At 52.6% G+C, this 16,850-nt stretch overlaps 11 protein-coding genes across 11 annotated transcripts; 6 read left to right on the top strand and 5 right to left on the bottom strand.

Annotated features, from left to right (window-relative positions):
- Positions 1-670: 670 nt before the first annotated feature.
- Positions 671-1,735, bottom strand: SNOG_05676 (hypothetical protein; the record flags this gene model as incomplete). Its single annotated transcript, XM_001796021.1, has 2 exons — positions 671-1,036; positions 1,079-1,735. The coding sequence occupies 2 exons, from the start codon at positions 1,733-1,735 to the stop codon at positions 671-673; spliced, it is 1,023 nt and encodes a 340-aa protein (XP_001796073.1).
- A 743-nt stretch (positions 1,736-2,478) lies between these two features.
- Positions 2,479-3,351, top strand: SNOG_05675 (hypothetical protein; the record flags this gene model as incomplete). The annotated part of the gene is made up of 1 exon (XM_001796020.1): positions 2,479-3,351. One exon carries the CDS (start codon positions 2,479-2,481, stop codon positions 3,349-3,351), a length of 873 nt encoding a protein of 290 aa, XP_001796072.1.
- Positions 3,352-4,801: 1,450 nt separating this feature from the next.
- On the top strand, positions 4,802-5,240 carry SNOG_05674 (hypothetical protein; the record flags this gene model as incomplete). The annotated part of the gene is made up of 2 exons (XM_001796019.1): positions 4,802-5,057; positions 5,110-5,240. The coding sequence occupies 2 exons, from the start codon at positions 4,802-4,804 to the stop codon at positions 5,238-5,240; spliced, it is 387 nt and encodes a 128-aa protein (XP_001796071.1).
- Positions 5,241-5,496: 256 nt separating this feature from the next.
- Positions 5,497-6,651, bottom strand: SNOG_05673 (hypothetical protein; the record flags this gene model as incomplete). The annotated part of the gene is made up of 1 exon (XM_001796018.1): positions 5,497-6,651. One exon carries the CDS (start codon positions 6,649-6,651, stop codon positions 5,497-5,499), a length of 1,155 nt encoding a protein of 384 aa, XP_001796070.1.
- Positions 6,652-7,067: 416 nt separating this feature from the next.
- Positions 7,068-8,636, top strand: SNOG_05672 (hypothetical protein; the record flags this gene model as incomplete). The annotated part of the gene is made up of 1 exon (XM_001796017.1): positions 7,068-8,636. The coding sequence occupies one exon, from the start codon at positions 7,068-7,070 to the stop codon at positions 8,634-8,636; it is 1,569 nt and encodes a 522-aa protein (XP_001796069.1).
- A 1,143-nt stretch (positions 8,637-9,779) lies between these two features.
- Positions 9,780-10,079, top strand: SNOG_05671 (hypothetical protein; the record flags this gene model as incomplete). Its single annotated transcript, XM_001796016.1, has 3 exons — positions 9,780-9,806; positions 9,864-9,948; positions 9,991-10,079. The coding sequence occupies 3 exons, from the start codon at positions 9,780-9,782 to the stop codon at positions 10,077-10,079; spliced, it is 201 nt and encodes a 66-aa protein (XP_001796068.1).
- A 325-nt stretch (positions 10,080-10,404) lies between these two features.
- On the top strand, positions 10,405-10,658 carry SNOG_05670 (hypothetical protein; the record flags this gene model as incomplete). The annotated part of the gene is made up of 2 exons (XM_001796015.1): positions 10,405-10,428; positions 10,569-10,658. The coding sequence occupies 2 exons, from the start codon at positions 10,405-10,407 to the stop codon at positions 10,656-10,658; spliced, it is 114 nt and encodes a 37-aa protein (XP_001796067.1).
- A 40-nt stretch (positions 10,659-10,698) lies between these two features.
- On the bottom strand, positions 10,699-11,053 carry SNOG_05669 (hypothetical protein; the record flags this gene model as incomplete). The annotated part of the gene is made up of 2 exons (XM_001796014.1): positions 10,699-10,934; positions 11,041-11,053. The coding sequence occupies 2 exons, from the start codon at positions 11,051-11,053 to the stop codon at positions 10,699-10,701; spliced, it is 249 nt and encodes an 82-aa protein (XP_001796066.1).
- Positions 11,054-11,757: 704 nt separating this feature from the next.
- Positions 11,758-12,043, bottom strand: SNOG_05668 (hypothetical protein; the record flags this gene model as incomplete). The annotated part of the gene is made up of 2 exons (XM_001796013.1): positions 11,758-11,946; positions 12,005-12,043. 2 exons carry the CDS (start codon positions 12,041-12,043, stop codon positions 11,758-11,760), a joined length of 228 nt encoding a protein of 75 aa, XP_001796065.1.
- SNOG_05667 (hypothetical protein) lies at positions 11,962-13,257 on the bottom strand. Its single transcript, XM_001796012.1, has 5 exons — positions 13,158-13,257; positions 13,026-13,088; positions 12,811-12,911; positions 12,551-12,763; positions 11,962-12,492 (listed from the first exon to the last, which is right to left on the bottom strand). Exons 1-5 carry the CDS (start codon positions 13,162-13,164, stop codon positions 12,106-12,108), a joined length of 771 nt encoding a protein of 256 aa, XP_001796064.1. The 5' UTR covers positions 13,165-13,257; the 3' UTR covers positions 11,962-12,105.
- Positions 13,258-13,505: 248 nt separating this feature from the next.
- On the top strand, positions 13,506-16,798 carry SNOG_05666 (hypothetical protein; the record flags this gene model as incomplete). The annotated part of the gene is made up of 2 exons (XM_001796011.1): positions 13,506-15,243; positions 15,342-16,798. The coding sequence occupies 2 exons, from the start codon at positions 13,506-13,508 to the stop codon at positions 16,796-16,798; spliced, it is 3,195 nt and encodes a 1,064-aa protein (XP_001796063.1).
- Between the last annotated feature and the right edge of the window lie 52 nt (positions 16,799-16,850).

The raw sequence follows: 16,850 nt of genomic DNA, 5'->3' as shown, positions 1-16,850 counted from the left end.
CCTTGTCCCTACCTCTCCTTCCTCGGACGCTCCGTCGTCACTCCATGCATGGTCTGGCGTCTTCGGAGCTTGGCGCACGTCATGCTGGCGTCGTCATCGTGACAGGGAGCAAGAACATGCTTCCCTGGCCGATCGAAAATACATATCCTACTTACACTATCGGATGGGACGGTTAAAGTACGGAAAACAACGCGAACACGAACCTTGTGTCGGCTTGAGTCCGGCTTATTTTCCTTCAGTAACCTGTTATCGACCTGCGTGTACATATTCGGTTCGGTACATTGGCGGGTGTTGCGGCGCCTATACACCTGTCATTCTTTTGCTAGCCAGTGGGCTATTAGGTTCGGCGTTGCGGATTCTTTCTTTCTGTCATGTTGACGTTGGCTCTGGGCCATCCCTTCCTTTCGGAGGCGGCATGTATTCTCAAAGATTTCTTGGTGGCTAGGCCCCTCCCCTATGTTCCTTCGTCTAAAGTAACATTAGGGCGGCTGCATGACGGCGTAGACAGGGAATAGGATATGATACACCTTCACATATGGATTGGATCATGGACGTGGTGATGCGCGGAAGTGATGCTGTTAGCGGATGAACGGCACGGTGCAAAATACACACATACGCGAGCAAATTGAACCAAAGTTTAAAATTTTTAGATTGTCTTTGACTGGTCGAGTTATGACTTGTGCAAGCTGTTCTTGATCTTGACCATCGCGGTCCGCCATCTCGAAGCGTTCTTTGGCTCTAGATGGATCTCGCCTACTTTCTCCTCTGTCGGGTTATCCTTCACCGCAGTACTCTTTATCTCCTTTCCCTCCACACCAGCACCAGCACCAGCACCCAACTCATCTCCACAGCCCCCTACATTCACAATCCCTTCTTCCATTCCCTTCCTCCCACTCCCCTCCCTCTCTTCCTTCTCCCCAATAACAACTCTCCACCCCCCATCTCCTCCCTCTTCAACAACAACAACCACTCCGTCCCTCTTCCCATACCCCTTCTGATTTGCCACCACCAACTTCCCTCCATCCTCCTCGTAAAACTGACAACTGTAATGCGTATGTCCAAACCCCCAAACGCGCACCCTCTCACTCCGCCAACACTCCTCGGCGCTCAAATCCGACCTGAATCCCGCGTTGGTACTACTCCCCCCGTGCCTCGGATGGTTCGCGCGCGGGTCGATTGTAGGGGAATGATGCGTTAGCACGATGACCTGGCGATCTAGCGGGATAGAGGCGATAGTGGCGTTCAACCAAGATAAATCAGTCGCGTGGTCGATGTTGTGCTGCTCGACGCTGCGGGCCCAGATCCCTTTTTCTTCGTTGAAGTCTGTGAGTGAGTTCGCGCAGGCGAGGGATGAGGAAGGCGGGATGTGTGTCCACAGTGTGCAGCCTAGGATTGTGAGGGTGGCGGAGATGTCGATGCGTCGGCGGTTCATGAATGTGAAGCGCTGCGGGCCTTGTTGCGCTTCGAAGGCTGAGAGAGAGGCGATGCTGGTTCCGAGGGTTGTGTGGTATGCTTCGTGGTTTCCGAGGATGTAGAATATGCGCAGAGAGGTGTGGGTGTGCAGGAGGGTGGAGAGGAAGGTGAAAAGTTGGGGGTGGGAGGTCAGCCCGGTGTCCCCGAGGAGGAAGAGGTTGGGGGCGTGGATGGGGAGGTGGAAGGTGGAGTATGAGGGCGACATGAGGGGCGTTTCGAGGTGCAGGTCGGAGATTATCTGGAAGCGGAATTTGGGGGACATCTTGGATGGATTGCAGAGCTGAAGGTATTTTGTGGGTTTTAAGAGGAAGATATGTCGGTCCAGTGTTGGGTGAGGAAAACTGCTTGGTGGGCGATGAAAGTGCGTTGGTGAAGTTCGAACTTTGAAAGGATAAATGAGTGTGCTTTGCTTCAAGGGTATGCCACGCTTCTCTAGTATCTCGGTAGCCTGCGATCAATTGGGTATCGTGATGTTCTTTTGAGCAAATTTGAACCAAGATGTGTGATGAAAAAGATTTCCTGAGGTTGGTACGTGAAGGCGTAGAGTTGGGTACGCTAGTAGAAGTGTCCCTCCAGAGAGTACCACGGGTGCACCGATACTTCTCATTCGTAGTCAGTTTTGCAGATCATAAACTACGATAGAATCCGGACAAGTGTTTCTCATCGCCTGAAGCTGTGTATATCATTACTAAACTTGGGCTGTGACGGCAAGGCCCTGTGTACAGCTTCAGTTATCTGGTCGCTTCCCATCGTACTTAACAACATGTAAGAGCCAGGCAATTCTAATCTTTGAGAGATTTGGTAGCTTGGAACAACCGCTTTGAAATTTTCGTCGGATTTCATTAAATGTTCCGAAGTTTTGTACTCCACTATGGAAACAAAGATTGTGGTACCGTAATTTCTTCGGCCCTGGTTTGATGAAGAGCCCTGAGCGACTTTTCTGCAACTGTAATCTACTCCTGCTTCAAACTTTCTCCATGACCATTTTATCACCCTTGACGCAAGATGTCGGCTCCACCTGCTTCCTTCTGCCCTGCCCCAAAGACAATGGACGACTTTCTAGATTCTGGCATGGTCAAAGTAAAACACCCTGCCCAAAGCAACTGCGACATTTGTCTCGAAAAGTTTACTACTAGTGACTATGCTGTCCAAATCCGTGGCATTAATGGCTGCAGGCACATATTCGGCCGCAAATGCATCACAACTTGGCTCTATGAGCATAGCACTTGTCCTGTGTGCCGTGTTAAGCTTCACGGATCATACCGCCCACCATTTGTGTCTTCGATTCCAGAGGAACTTCAACACGAAGAGCCGCATCGGTTCCCACCTCATCCAATAGCCATTTATCTTTTGGCTAGTCTCGGCCAAGCCGATTCATCCTCCCGCGACGCATCCTCCTTCACTGGCATTACCTCCTACATCGAAGACGCATTGCCAAGACGCCAGCCTCAGACATTCATGCCTGATCTCAGTCAAGAGGCTGAGCCAGGAAGTCGATATCCGACACATGGGCGTGCAATTAGTCCACCACTCACCCCAGCTGCCCGACAGCAACGAAGGCACCGCATTTTGACGCAATTACGCATGACTCGCGACTCGCGAGAACATTATGAAGCCGAATTGCAGAATTCCCACGGCTATGAATCAATTCTTTTGCAGCGGATAAGTGCGTTGTTGGCCGCGGAGGCCAGGTTGATGAGGGAGCTGGACGCAGTTCCAACGGTACCAGCGGCTGAACCTGTTACTCGCATAATCGTGGCGCGGTTTTCGATAACAGATGCCAATACGCAAGAAGAGGGGCTGTCAGACACAAAACCAACGTCATGGGTCAGGAGAGTCTTTCGCAAGATAGGAGAGCGGTTTGGCTATAGATCCTGAATGTATACACAGCGCTATCAGACTTTGGATACAACGGGATCACCGTGTGTATATCTTCAGGCTATCGGACTGGAATTCAATATGGGCGTGTACATGAATAGCTGTGGTCGGTATTCACATTGATGAGTCTCCATGTCTTGTGTTCTCTGTCCTTGTGATGATGTGATATTGTGCTAACCTTTTCCTTGGAACGATTCCAAGGTTATTCGCAAAGTTTTGATCGATCACGAGACAGGAAGCTTATGCATGACGTGAAGAATGTCAGGGTAGTGCATCATCAACGTCTTGTGCGGCTACAGTACCCTGTGCTGACAACCTTCTCGAAGGTCGACGCAGGCTTCCGCGCTTACTGCGCCATCTCATGCAAACAGCCTTGCTACCCCTACATACCAAACATACTCGGAAAATAATATCGAACCGTTCGATTGGTATACGGGCAGACTTACGAGTGGATGAGCATCTAGATTTCGCAGACCGCTTACCGGGTTAAGGTCTGGGTCAGCAGCAACGACTGTCAGCTTACAGGTTCAGGACGCACCTACCAGCCAATAGTCCATATCGGACCATGTTATACTACTTTGTCCACTGGGTACGCTCCTGGCGCCTCAGGAAGTGTCACGTTCACTGCCAAGGATGGAATCATGCCCTTCGCGGGAAGTAAGCGTGGGCATGACACGAGCATGCTGGTACCTGATAGGTCGTTTGTGGACTTCGGCTGGAACATTCATTGGTCTGCTAGCATCTAACAAGAATCAAGAAGGTACCTGCAGCTCGAGAATACATATTGTTAAGTTGTCGATTGAAGGGTGATACGCGAGATTGCATCTTTTTGCACGATAGTACCGACGTTAATCTTTAGTAGTCTATTTACTGGCCAACCTGACTTTCACCAGCCTTGATGGATCATTCAAATTTTGGGTATTGCTGTAATGCAGAACCGAGCTTAGTAGTATTCAATGCCCGTTGTAGATGGTAATTTTGCGCGGTACCCGTTGGTGTGACTCTCATCCCACACAAGTTGGGTACGTGTGTGCGTGACTACAACTCACATGATCAGCCACTATCACATAAGAGCCCATTGCGGGCTATATCATATGATTTATACCCACCGAGCTTCCTCAGCCAGCAGAATTGTTGAAATGGCACACCGCATGCTAGCATTGCTCACCTCAGACTTCATCCCCCAGGCCATGTGGAGCGCCAGTTGCAGCAGTCCAAAGATCTTCACCAAGGAAGAAGATCCTAAAATACAGTATAGTACATCTGCTAGCATCATAATATGAATTCTGGTACGTAATGTGTCACTATAGGTGGTAAGCTCGACCCGTGTCACAGAAGTATAAAGAAGAGCAACGATCAAGGTAAAAGAGAGCACAACAACAACTTCAAGCCTTACTTCACTTCCATAACTACATCTTACTCCTCAGTCTCAGGTAAACTTTCCATCAAAATGCAGTTCACCACTATCACCGCCATCCTCGCCTCGGCCGTCCTTGCCAGCGCTGGACCACTCGACGCTCGCCAGACCGCCACTCGTAGTGTCGTCGGTACTTTCTTCACCAACAAAAATGGCTGCAACCCTCCTAGCACCGGTGTGAGCTTCACGTTCGTTCAGGGCACACCGGGTGCCTGCCAGAACCTGGCTGTCCCAGTGAACGGTGCCATCACTGACACCAACTTCACCAACAACAACCTTACCCGCACTAGTATGTCATCCTTAGGCATGCATCAGATGGTTGCCTTGCTAATGATAAATAGTTCGCTTCTACAACAAGCCATGCAACCAGCTCGGCTCCGCTAACTTCTTCGACGTCACCCCGCTCAACGGCGCACCTGAGCCCGTCCCTGACTGCAAGTCGCAGCTCGTTGTTTCTTACTCGACTATCTAAGCATATTTCGAATGCGAGGAAAGCTATGTGCGGCCACTTCTTAGATAGCTCAGGAGCTTTGCCGGAACTGCCGAACGGTCTGGTGTCATGGATCGTGTCCAACAACGCGGTGTATGCATTTAGGCAGGCAGTTGTGGTGGAGTCACTTGGCTTCTCTGCCACTCATTTACACATATAGATTTATAAAGATGTTCGGGAGCGCTCCCATATATTGACTTATCCCATGCTACTTGACTACCTTCTAACTACTCGTCACTCATCCTCTGCGTGCTCGATCTATGCCGTCCAAGGCATCCTCCGCCGCCTGCCTTACCGCTTCGCCGTTCGTATCGATAGCCTCATAAAGAGCACGCAGCCTCCTTCGGAGATCCGCGCAAATCTCTTCCAGCATTTCACACTTCTGCGTACAGGATCCACTCTGGGCCTCCTCTAATTCTTTTTCTGCTTTTCTGCGCTCAGCGGCATAATGAAATGCCCCTCTAACAGCATTTTTTCGCTGCTCTTCACATTGCTCCAACTCCTCGTGTTTCTCGTTGCACTTTTCCTGCATCTCTCGCAGGCGAGCACGCATATCCTGCGTCGATACAGTCATGTCTACGGCTGAAGGATGCCAGTGATCCGTCACACTTATGCACACGGGCGTGTCTCCATGGCTAGTTCTTCGTCTACCGCAGCATTCGCAATGATAGTCTGGATCATTGGATGGGCGATGAGGCTTAGTCTTCTCCATCGCCCTTTGGTTGTCGTCCTGCATGGAAGCTAATCGGGCCTCGAAATCCTCGATTTCACAGCGCAAGTTGTAATTCTCAGCACTGAGACGCTGAAGCTCGACAAAGTCGTCATCGCCGGAATTTGTTCTGTCGCCACGTTGAAGGACTAGATTGTCGTGCTCCAATCCCGCAATCATTGCATTTGCTCTTTGAAGCTCCTCGTCTTTTTCCTCCTGCAAATTCGTGAGGTCTTTCTGGAGACGAGTCTTTTCGGCATCACAAGCATCGTTCTGCTCCTGGAGATTCTGCTCTAGTTCGCTGATGTTGTGTTGGAGCTTGGACTTCTCCTCAGTACAAATCTCATTCTGTAAACGAGCCTTTTCGGCATTGCAAGCGTCGCTCTGCTTCTGAAGCTTCTGTTCTAGTTCGCTAATGGTCTCTCGGAGCTTGATTTTCACGCCAGCGCATATCTCATGCTCGTGTTGGAATTGCCGCAAGAGTTCGCCATATTTTCCGGCATCGCAAGCATCGCTGTGATTTTCGAGCTTCTTCTCTAATTCGCTGATGTTGTCTCGGAGCTTGGACTTCTCTGCAGCGCACGTCTCATCCTGGCGATGGTATTGCTCAAAGAGTTTGTCGTAGTTTGCGGCGAGAACTGATCGCGCCCAATCGCGTGACTGTCCCTTTGGTTGGAATGTCATGATGAGACTGTCTTCCGGTGTGATGAGGGGGAATTGACCCAGAGGTGTGGTCCGGACTATAAGTACGTCGCGAGGCGAGCCGCATATTGACAAACAACCATTCATGCCCCGTTTGTCAGTACGACAAACATCCGAAACGACTGGGCTCTTCCATCTTTATTTGTTCCCAATGAACAATCGTGTGGGTTCCATGCATCTATGCGCGCGCTGCAGTCAATAGGACACCGAATAGTGTAAGCCCGTTTGCGCATGACATCACACCGTCTAGTCTAATTCACCTCCCACTTTCACCCCCAACACCCCCGGCTTCCGGCATAACCTTCCGCCACTGAGAGCACAAACCCTTGTCTCACCCGGTGTCCCCTCCGTTGTTCCCACATAAACCTTTCTTTCCTACCTCAACTCCAGTAAAAACAATGCCTCCTCTCTCACAAGAAGATCAGGACTTCGTCCGCGTCTTCGGCTACTACCTTGAAAATCGAATCGACCAATCGCCTACCATGCCGGCAAACGTATCGAAACCGTTACCGCCCGCACCGCGTGCTTCGGACGTTGTACTCACCGCCGCTGCTACCGCTTTCATTGGCAACCACACCGCGCCGGACGCTGACGTCCCCCAAGAAGACGAGTGTCCCATCTGTCTGGAGACCTACTCAGACGCTCCCGAGCCCTGCCTGCGTGTCACAGGTAAAGCAGGCTGTACTTGCCGCATTGGCCTTGTCTGTCTTGGAGAGATGCTGAGCATGAGCCCCGAGAAAGAGAAGAAGTGTCCGCTCTGTCGCGCCTTGTGGATCGCCAGCACGGTACCTCCGCCGCGAACTGCTCGCCCGGAGATGGTCAATCCAGGTACCGTCGGTCGCTCGTCCAGGGTGGCTGATATGCCGAGGACTTCTGCCTCTCATGTGTCGAGGTTGTCTGCGACTGCCAACCCGTTCTTGCCTCGTGGAATTACTTCCACTCCCGTCGTCAACATGTCACGGGATGATGCCGGCGATGAGGACTACAGTGAGCTTACCCGCGACATTGAGAACGTTCGCGCACGCGCACGCGGTACCCAGTCATCGAGGAGCCAGCGCAGGCAAGAGATGCGCGACTTGATCGCCCAACGCCCAGCATTTCTCTTGAGCCCTTCCGTTCGTCGCACCGCCTCTCTGGCCGCCCCTGCTCCTCCTCGCCGAGCACAGGATGCCGGCGCTGGAGCAACTTCTACCTCTTCCGGTGATCGCATTAGTAGCCTCGCTTCTACTCATCGTCGAGCACAAGACGCCGTCGCTGGAGCATCTTCTACTCCTTCCAGTGGTCGCAATGCCTCTATTGCAACTCCTCCTCGACGAGCACTGGATGCCGGCGCTGGAGCATCTTCTACGCCTCCCGCCGCTGAACGCCCTACCATCGCCGCCCGCCGCGGTTCAGCCCGTCCCGCCTCCATCCGTCCTTCCATCCAGCTCGGACCCAGCGCTCTGCTGCTCCCACCCGCAAACCTCACACCCGCGCCCAAGTCTGCTGCCCCTGCGCATCCCAAGACGCCTCCAGCGCCCGTTCGTCCCAGCCGCGCAGAAGAGCAGAAGAAGGAGTACCAAGCCCGCTCACGTGAACTCGATACCCGGGAGAAGGAACTTAACACCCGTGCGCAGGCCCTGGAAATCCGCGACTACCATCTCGACACACGCGAGGATGCCGCCAAGTCTCAGGAGAAAGTCTACAACAAGCGCAAGGCCAGCCTCGATGCTCTCGAGAGCAGCCTCAACAAGCGCACCAAGGTCTTGGATGAGCGCGAAGTCAAGGTTGCAGAGAAGTTGAAGATGTCGAAGGAGCACAGGGAGGAGATGAAACGTGTGTCGGAGTTGCAGAAGGACGAGATGACGGTTCGGATGGAGGTACAGGTGGAGAGGCAGATAACAGAGATGAAGCGTATCATGGAGAGGCAGAAGGGGGAGATGAAGAACATGATCAGGGTTCAGCAGCGTCACATGGACGAGTTGTAGATGAACGGGATTGGGTGTTCTTGATGGGGTTGGAGATGTAGTTGAGTATGATTTGGATACTTCGAAATACAAGCTGTATAGCTTCATTACCTTTTCAGCACTTCGTCACATAGTAAACACCTCTTGACTCTATCCAGCCTCGTGTATAAGATGCCAGCTGTTGCTTGATAGTACCCAGAGTGTTCGCAGCAAACACTCGAACCCTTGGACTCAGCAACGTCGTGTCATTAGCCTCCTCGCCTCGCACCGCCTTCCCCACACCGCAATCATTTAACTGAACAAACCAGTCTTCACTAGCCTCACACATATTTTTCCTAGTCTACCGTCCGCGCAGCGCTCGTGATGCGCAGTAGTTCATTCCGCTACCTCGCAGGGCTGCAGAATTCGGGATCGCCGGGAAAATGGCTGCTTTAGTGCTACCGCAGAGGCACTGCTAGCTGTGAGAGGCAAGGCGCAGGTGTTTAGCCGGTATGAAGATGTGTGAGAAGCGTAAGCGAGCACGGGGCGTGCGATGGCTTTTGTTGGAGTATGTAGAAAGAGTAGGCGGAGCCGGTGGATTGTCAGCTTGAGTGGTCACCCGGGTATCATGGGGCTCCAGTGGTTCGATGTTCAACTTTGCAGGTTGATGTTGGTGGAAGCTTGTCGGCCAAATGACGTTCCCTATTAATTAGTCTGCCAATGCCAGCTGAAAGTCGGTCCAGAAAAAAAGCACAAAGTCCTTGCACGGCTGACGTATCGGCTGGTCGCCGTTGTCTGTCGCTACCATTCCACGATGCTGGATTCTGACGGCTGATTCCTGCTCCGCGGTCACGGATTCGACGGCGCTGTCCCCGCTGCAGCAAGCTGAGGTTTAGACTGCGCGCTAAGCTTAAGCGGGCCGTTCATCCTTGCACGTCATGGTCAGATGTAGCTGGATATCGTCGATCTTGAGTCGCGTTGGAAGCTTTGAGGCTGGATATAGTGGTTAGATAGAGTTGTGGCGCTATCGAGTATGTGTGCATATGGATACACGAGTATGACAGCTTGAGAAGAGATTAAAACTAGCGAAAAGAGAAGAGTAACGACAAGAGAAAATAAGAGAACAGAAGCGGCTTGTAGAAGTCGTACGAAACACCCAAGAAAGTTCCATGCTTTTGCTGTACCATGTGCCGTGCCAAAATCATCGCCAATGTATGTGATCGTCCTTAAAAACGAGGGTCCAACATACATATGCCACTGTCGATCTAGTTGCAGACCAACACTAATGCCAGAGCCAACACCAACGCCCACGCTAAAGAGACAATCGTTCAAAATCAAAAGTGGACCGAATCAGGTATGTATGCTGTTCTGAATAATGTGACCAGCACTGGAACAGGAAAAAGCCACCCCTCTAAGAGGGACTCGGGGTCGCCGTTGTTCGAAGAGGGGTTCGCATATACGTATGCTAAGCGCAATCGAAGTTGAATCGAGGAATTGTCGAGTTGAGAACAAGTGTAGCCAAGTCATGAGAGCGCACCAGTGTCGGGAAGTCTGGTGACTCGCAATCGAAGGGTATCGTGGAAGACACATGGTATGGAATGGATGATAGGTGCAGAACGACATCGATGCGATCTTTTGCGACGTTGCGGCTCACTGTCGGGACATGAGGATCTGTTGTATTTGCTCAAGCGAGGGGTCCTCGTTGAGCCATTTGCCACTTGCTGCATCTGTAGCTCGCAGTGTGCTCTCAACCCACGCATCAGTCGTGGCGATACGTTCCTGTAGAGTGCCTGTCAGCCTACATACAACAATGGCTGGCTGTCTTTTCGGAAAAGTAAGTTTTGCGGCCCAACGTACATTTCGGAGTGTAGCATCTATCTGCTGAAGTGCGGCCGTGTGACTTGAATTTGGCCTCTGCCCGCGCAAAATGGCGTTTCGACTGTTTATCCACCGTACTGCGATATTCGCTCGCAGGTACGCTCTTTGACACTGAAATCGACGTACGGCCGCATCTGCAATGATTCTACAGTCTCCCGTCAGTTGCCATTCTTCATTGGATGCTGATGTGCCACCACCTGCAGAATTTTTAAAGAGTGGGTGTGACCTACGCTCTCAACTGTTGTCGTTCCTGCTCAGGGTTGCCCATCGCCCCGCCGCTGTTGCCCGCAAAGGGGGTCTGAAGGACGGCTTGAGCTTCAGCAACACACTCACGTAGCAGTGAATAGCCCTCGAGATAGTACTCTTCTGCCGTAGGTGAAGCCCGTATTTGTGAAATGTAGTGCTGGAGGTTGCGGAAATCAGTCATAATCTCAGCGACTCGTATGGCGCGGGCATCGTTGACTGAATTTTAAGGTTAGCGTTGGATGACTGGTGAGCTTGACGTAATGTTATTCTCCCAGAGAAGCGGTAATGGAGACTCGATCTTGTAGGGAAGGGGCTGCCTTACGACCGTCAGACATGTTGGCGGAGAGTGTGCGAAGTGATGGTTTCGCTTGTGGTTTTCTAGTTTGGTAAGACTCTTGAAGATCGCCTGTCGGATTTAGGGTCAAATAGTGGATGCTGGATTGAGGTGGCGTGGCGATGCTGTTATATAGATGGAAGAGTCTATACAGACATTCATGAGAGGAGTATGCTCTGCGAGGCTCGAGATGGTAAGGACCATCCCGCCGCTACTCCTGCTGCCGAGATGATCCACATTTGGACCGTGAATAGCGTCCAGCCGGACAAGGCAGCTGGAGTGCCGCCATACAGAATCGCAGATTAGCATGCGAGGCGTCGATGGCGGAGTTAGAGTAGCACTGCAAGTGAGGACGTGAAGCAAGAAGACCATGCAGGAACCACGAGATGCATCGCGGACTATTTTTCGATCTGGACTATGGCAGCTGGAATGTGCGTGAAGACAACGCTGTGCTGGGCATTGTGGCTGGCTGTTCTCTTCCGAAGCGGTTTGGTGTTGCATCTGAATCGGGTAAGGCGTGACATGTCGAGCCGCAGTCAAAGGTCTCATTGGCCAACTAATTTAGATGAGCGGTCGGCGGGTCTCGCGCACTAAAGCCTCAGGCAAGCCCGGTAAGAGTTGACCTGAGTAGCAGACCACAAACGCTTCACTAGCCACGGTTGTACGCTACCTCATTGGTTTCAGCCACACGCAAGGCTGTGTTGCCTAATCGTGGGCGTCCAGTAGTGTGACGTCGACGGGACGGTTCCTGCGTTGGGTAGGGCTATCACAGCTGAACCAGGTGATGGGAATGCTGTCATCGAGCAGTGGGCGGGCAGCAGAGGCAGACCATGTGGCGCCAGGGCTGAGCTCCCATGTGTGACTGTCGGCTCCGGTTGCAACTTCACGAATGCGCTTGTACAGGATAGTCAGTCTAAGTCTTGATTCATTGTGCTGCTGAAGCACTTCTGACATCTGAGAGGCCGTCGCATGCTACTCGTAGCCTTGTCATGATTCATATCTTTCCTCGTACCTCAGCGACCCACTGCACTTGCAGCCCCGCTACATCGCTCCTTAATCCTTGTCGGCAATGGACTGGAGTCGTTCGTCGATTTCTTCCTCGGTGAGCGCCCTGAACATGGGGTCTGTGCCCTCTTGGCCGTCCTTCTTGGGGCCGCCCACGATGCCAATCTCCAATTCGCCCTTCTTGAAATCGACCGAAAGGACAGTGCTCAGTGCGGCAATGGCCAGCTCGACCACCTCCTCCCAGCTGCCCTCGGCATGCTCCTTGTTCTTCAGCTTCTTCTCGAGAAAGTTCAGCGCCTCTTGCGTCTTTGGCCCCGATGCTGTTGCCTTGTAGCCCACGTAGTAGCCTGCGGGATCACACTTGTACAGCTGCGGTCCGTATTCAGAGTCCAGGGAGATGAGTGTAGTGGCAACACCGAGCGGCCGCATATAAGCCTGCATAGTCATTAGCATACTCCAAGGGCGCTCCAACCAAGCCATCGTCGTTGCTTACGCGCTGTGTGTAGACTTGGCTGATGTTGGCTATCCTCTTGGCCAGAACATCGCAGGGCATCTCGTAGCCAAACTTGTAGCGGAACTCAGCAGCCTCGCCCCGGGCTCTGCTGACCGACGCCCTTGCATCTGCAATTGAGCCCGTCATGACGCAGCCAACCGAGGGCGAGAGTCGGAAGATATGGGAGACGGACGCGGGATCGATGAGCTTGTCCTGTATGCATGCATCAATTGTCTGCCATGTTCCAAATAGCCTATGACACGTACAGGCACCTTCTTCTGCGAGATGACTACTGCACAGTCCTTGCCCCGCACGCCCAATGATGTGATATTCGCCGCCGTGATTGCCTTGAATGCATATTCTGTGTGGTCGTCGTGTTAGCTGTGGTGGTGGGGGGAGGGCTGCTGAACTGCAACAGGCGGCCTCTCTGGGGCGAGGGGCACGAGTATGTCAATATCATGGCGGGACTGCGTACCGACTTGGTAGAGACGACCCTGGTCCGAGAAGATGGTGATGTGCCTGTCGTAGCCTGCACTTCCTACATGACGAGGGTAGCTGTTAGCAAGTGTGCTTGCGGGCAGAAGCTCGGCGGCGGCTTTCTACGCACCAGACATGATGGCGGCTCTTTCTTATGTGTATTTGGGTATTTCAAATTCAGCTGCAGCTCGCGGAGATTGGCATAAGCTTCAAAGGCGCTGGTGATGGGGCAGGCAGGCGTTGTTGATGTCGTCGTTGGTCGTCGGTGGCCCTACGCGTTCCTTCCGCCTGGAAGCTCGGGGATCGCCTTGCGCGCTCGGACCTCTTCGCCGCTCACCAGCTGCGAAAAGCTCTGCGCTGCCTCTCATTCGATCTTTACAAACGGACTGGCCTGAAGTCGCAAGAGCTGATTCGGGCATGAGCGATGGGAAGTGATCGTCGCATAAAACATTAGATCTATCCATATTCCATATCCGCCATGGCAGACGCCGGCCCAAGGATTCCCGCCTGGAAAAGACTGGGACTGGCCCTGAAGAACGAAACACAAGCCGGAGTCACCGCACCTGAGCCCATTGCATCGCAGATCGATGCGCAACACCAGCCACTCTATGACAGCCGGACTGGCAGTCAAGACGATGGCGCCTCACCCATCGTTGCGGCTGTAAACGGCAAACCCTTAAATCTTGGCAAGCGGAAACACCAACACGACGCAGCTGAGGAAGATCGCCTGGCCGCGAAGAGGGGCAAGATTTCTGCGACTGAGACTAACTCCAACGAGACCATCGCAATTGATTCATCAGCACCACCAGCAATAGAGGTCGCCGAGGTACAGACCACCATTGCTGATGCTGGACCACCAGAGACCTCTCGACCAAAGAGTGGTGACTCCAACTATCGCAAAAAGAAGGAAAAGCCAAAGAAGGGCAAGAAGCGGAACCAGGAGGAAAACTCAGTGAAACCCGCGCCAGCGCCAGCCAAAGCGAATCACGACAACCAGTTTCTCTCACCTGATTCGATTGCGCCTCAAAAGACGCAGCAGACTTTGATTGCATCCACTGAAGTTGACGAGCAAGCCTTAGCGCCTGCTCAACCAACACACAGGCATCGTGACGCTAGCAAGAGCAGTGTAAAGGACACTTCAGGGTCCCCCTCGGCCATTGATCGAAGAAAGTCCGTCACCTTTACTCCAGATACCAAAACGTCGGACGGCAGCAGTGGCCAGGATCTCTTCAAGAATTGGGTGTCAGAGCAGAACGGCGTCTACCTCAACTTCGACTACGTTGATCCAGGTAGCCCGGAGCCGCCAGCAATTCCCGAGGCGCCTCAGGAACTACCCGCGACGAAAGAGAAGCAGCACGAGGAGACTCAAAGCAAAGTACCAGCCGCGGAAGCTTCCAAGCCCGATAGCCACACAGTCACGACCCCGGCCGCAAAACCAGCGGCATCGGCGTCAGCTACAGCACCCGCAGTCCCGACGAAGGGCAAGAAAAAAGACCCGTCAGTCTACACATCCTACCTTGACCAATACTACAAGGACCGACAGAACTGGAAATTCAACAAGGCCCGGCAGAACGACGTCGTGGACAATGCGCTAAACATATTTCGGATCCCAGAGAAACACTCGGACGCGTTGTTGGAGTACGTTCAAGGATTGAAAGGAGCGGGGGTCATTGAGCGCTTGAAAGGGAAGTGTAAATCAACATTAAAAGAGTTGGATGAGGAGGAAGTCAAGGGCAAGGCGAAAGACATGTCGGCGGACGATCCGGCACGGAAAGCAGCGTATGAGGAGGCCCTGAAGACAAGGATCTCCAAGGAAGAGAAGCGACGCAAAGTGGAGGGTGACATAGTAGACTTGGTCGGTCATCCTCACGGCGACGGATATCTCCGCCGAATGCGTCGAGACCGCGCTGAAGCACTCTTGGTCGCGTTGGGTCGCACTGCACCAATCCTCCCAGCCGCGCCTGCGAACGGCATCAACCCTATGCTCAAGAACATTGCGCCGGTCCGCGACTCGAAGAAGCGCAAACGGCGCGGCGATATCTCAAGTGACGAGAGCAGCTCTGATAGCAGCAGTAGTGAGGAGAGCTCAGATTCTGATTCGGACAACGACAGTGACGACTCTGGAAGCAAGGAGAGCTCAAGCTCGGACTCAGATAGCGACGCGGATGACAAGGCTGCGAGTAGCGGCTCAGACGACAGCAGCAGCGACGACGACAGCGATTAGATCGTTTTGCAGGGATGGTGGGAGGAGTTTTGAATTTATACTTGTATTGCATACCGCCAGCCGGGCTCCATATATCTTCTTCGCATACAGTGGAGACATGCTTGTATGTACAATACCCAATTCAGGATAGCGCCTTCGGGTTCCCCGCCTCGACTCGCCTTATGAGTGTGTTCTCCACATCTGCATCTCACATCACACTTTCATCTTACATATCTGGCATCGGTGTATGCTCATCGCTCGCCATGCCGCTCTCGTCGCTTCCAACCGAGCTGATTGAATGCATTGCTCGTTATCTTGACCTGAGCTCTTTTTGCTCGCTCCGATTGACAACATCATTGCTGAAGCAACAAACGCTGCACATGTTTCGCGATCGCTTCTTCCGCAGACAGTCGGTGTCATGGACCAAATATGACCTTGATCGACTCGTCGAGATGTCTAATCATGCAGACTTTGGGTCTTCGCTGCAGCACCTCAGTGTCGACGCCACACCACGGCACTCAATGTCGTTGTGGCAATTGCGCAAGCGGATCTCCGAAGCCGACGCTATTATAAGCGAGTCGGATGGTCTCTTCTTCAAGAGCGAACTTCAAGAGAAATATGTGGAAGAAGAGAAAGACGCTAAAGAGCTCGCTACCTTTTTCAACGAGACGCGCTATGATCACAAATGCCTACGGGCCGTGTTCGGTAGGGTCCAAGAACTCGAGAGCATTGTTTTCGAGTACAGAGGCATGGAGAGAAAGTACGGCAAATTCGGACGCAGATATTGCGAAAGCAGCCAGCATGAGATGAGCCGGCCATTCGTGAGCACCATGACTGCTGTTGCTGCGTCTGGTGTACATGTCAAGATGATCGCCGTGCATCCAGTCCACTACCACGGCGCTGTCAGTATCGGTAGACTAGAGTGTCTCGCACCATCCCTAAAAAGCTTCGATGCAGCTTTTGAGAATCTCGAGACATTAGAGCTGAATCTAAGGGACTGGCGATATCCCGACGAGGGCTTCGAGCTTGAGAATGACAGGGCGCCATTCGTTGTGCGATTCCTCGCGAAGGCGCGCAACGTGAAATTTCTCACAATAGGCTGCTACAGTAGCCTACAAGATGATCTTATCGGCGGAATGGCACGCCACTGTACTTTCGACAAGCTCGAATCTTGCAAGCTGTCGCACTTCAGCCTGCACAATGCCTCAGATCTTGCTGAGTTACTCGCACCGTCTTTCGCCAACCTAGGAACTCTTTCACTAAGCCATATGAGGTTGATGGATGAAGCTGCTAGCTGGGCGGATTTAATCCGGAACCTCGCATCCTCTGGGGACACGTTTCAGGCTTTGCAGAGGGTGCATTTGGAAAAGCTTTTCACGAAATCAGGATCAAGACTGAGTTTAAACGGCGGTATGGGCCAAGAAAGGCTATCTCTGGTCTCCAAAGATGATGGGTTGACATGGAGAGACGATGCATTCAGAGCAACCGAGCTGTTTAACGAGGGTACTTGGGGACCAGCATATCAACTTGGTGCTGTGGCGTACCCTTTTATCGACATGCGGACATGAGACGGGTTTTTTCGTAAAGGCTTGAAACGGTTGAGGAGTTGTGAAAATCAAA

This window comes from Parastagonospora nodorum (assembly GCF_000146915.1).
Source record: "Parastagonospora nodorum SN15 chromosome Unknown scaffold_8, whole genome shotgun sequence".
In the NCBI taxonomy this organism is placed as follows: Eukaryota; Fungi; Ascomycota; class Dothideomycetes; order Pleosporales; family Phaeosphaeriaceae; genus Parastagonospora; species Parastagonospora nodorum.
This window is presented reverse-complemented; position numbering and strand designations above follow the sequence as displayed.

Excerpts from the sequence above, each read along its gene's own strand:
- SNOG_05667 (XM_001796012.1), bottom strand. Across the intron at positions 12,912-13,025 it reads GGGTCGTCTCTACCAAGTCG|AATATGCATTCAAGGCAATC; the intron begins GTACGCAGTCCC and ends ACGACCACACAG. Across the intron at positions 12,493-12,550 it reads GCCAAGTCTACACACAGCGC|GCTTATATGCGGCCGCTCGG; the intron begins GTAAGCAACGAC and ends ATGACTATGCAG.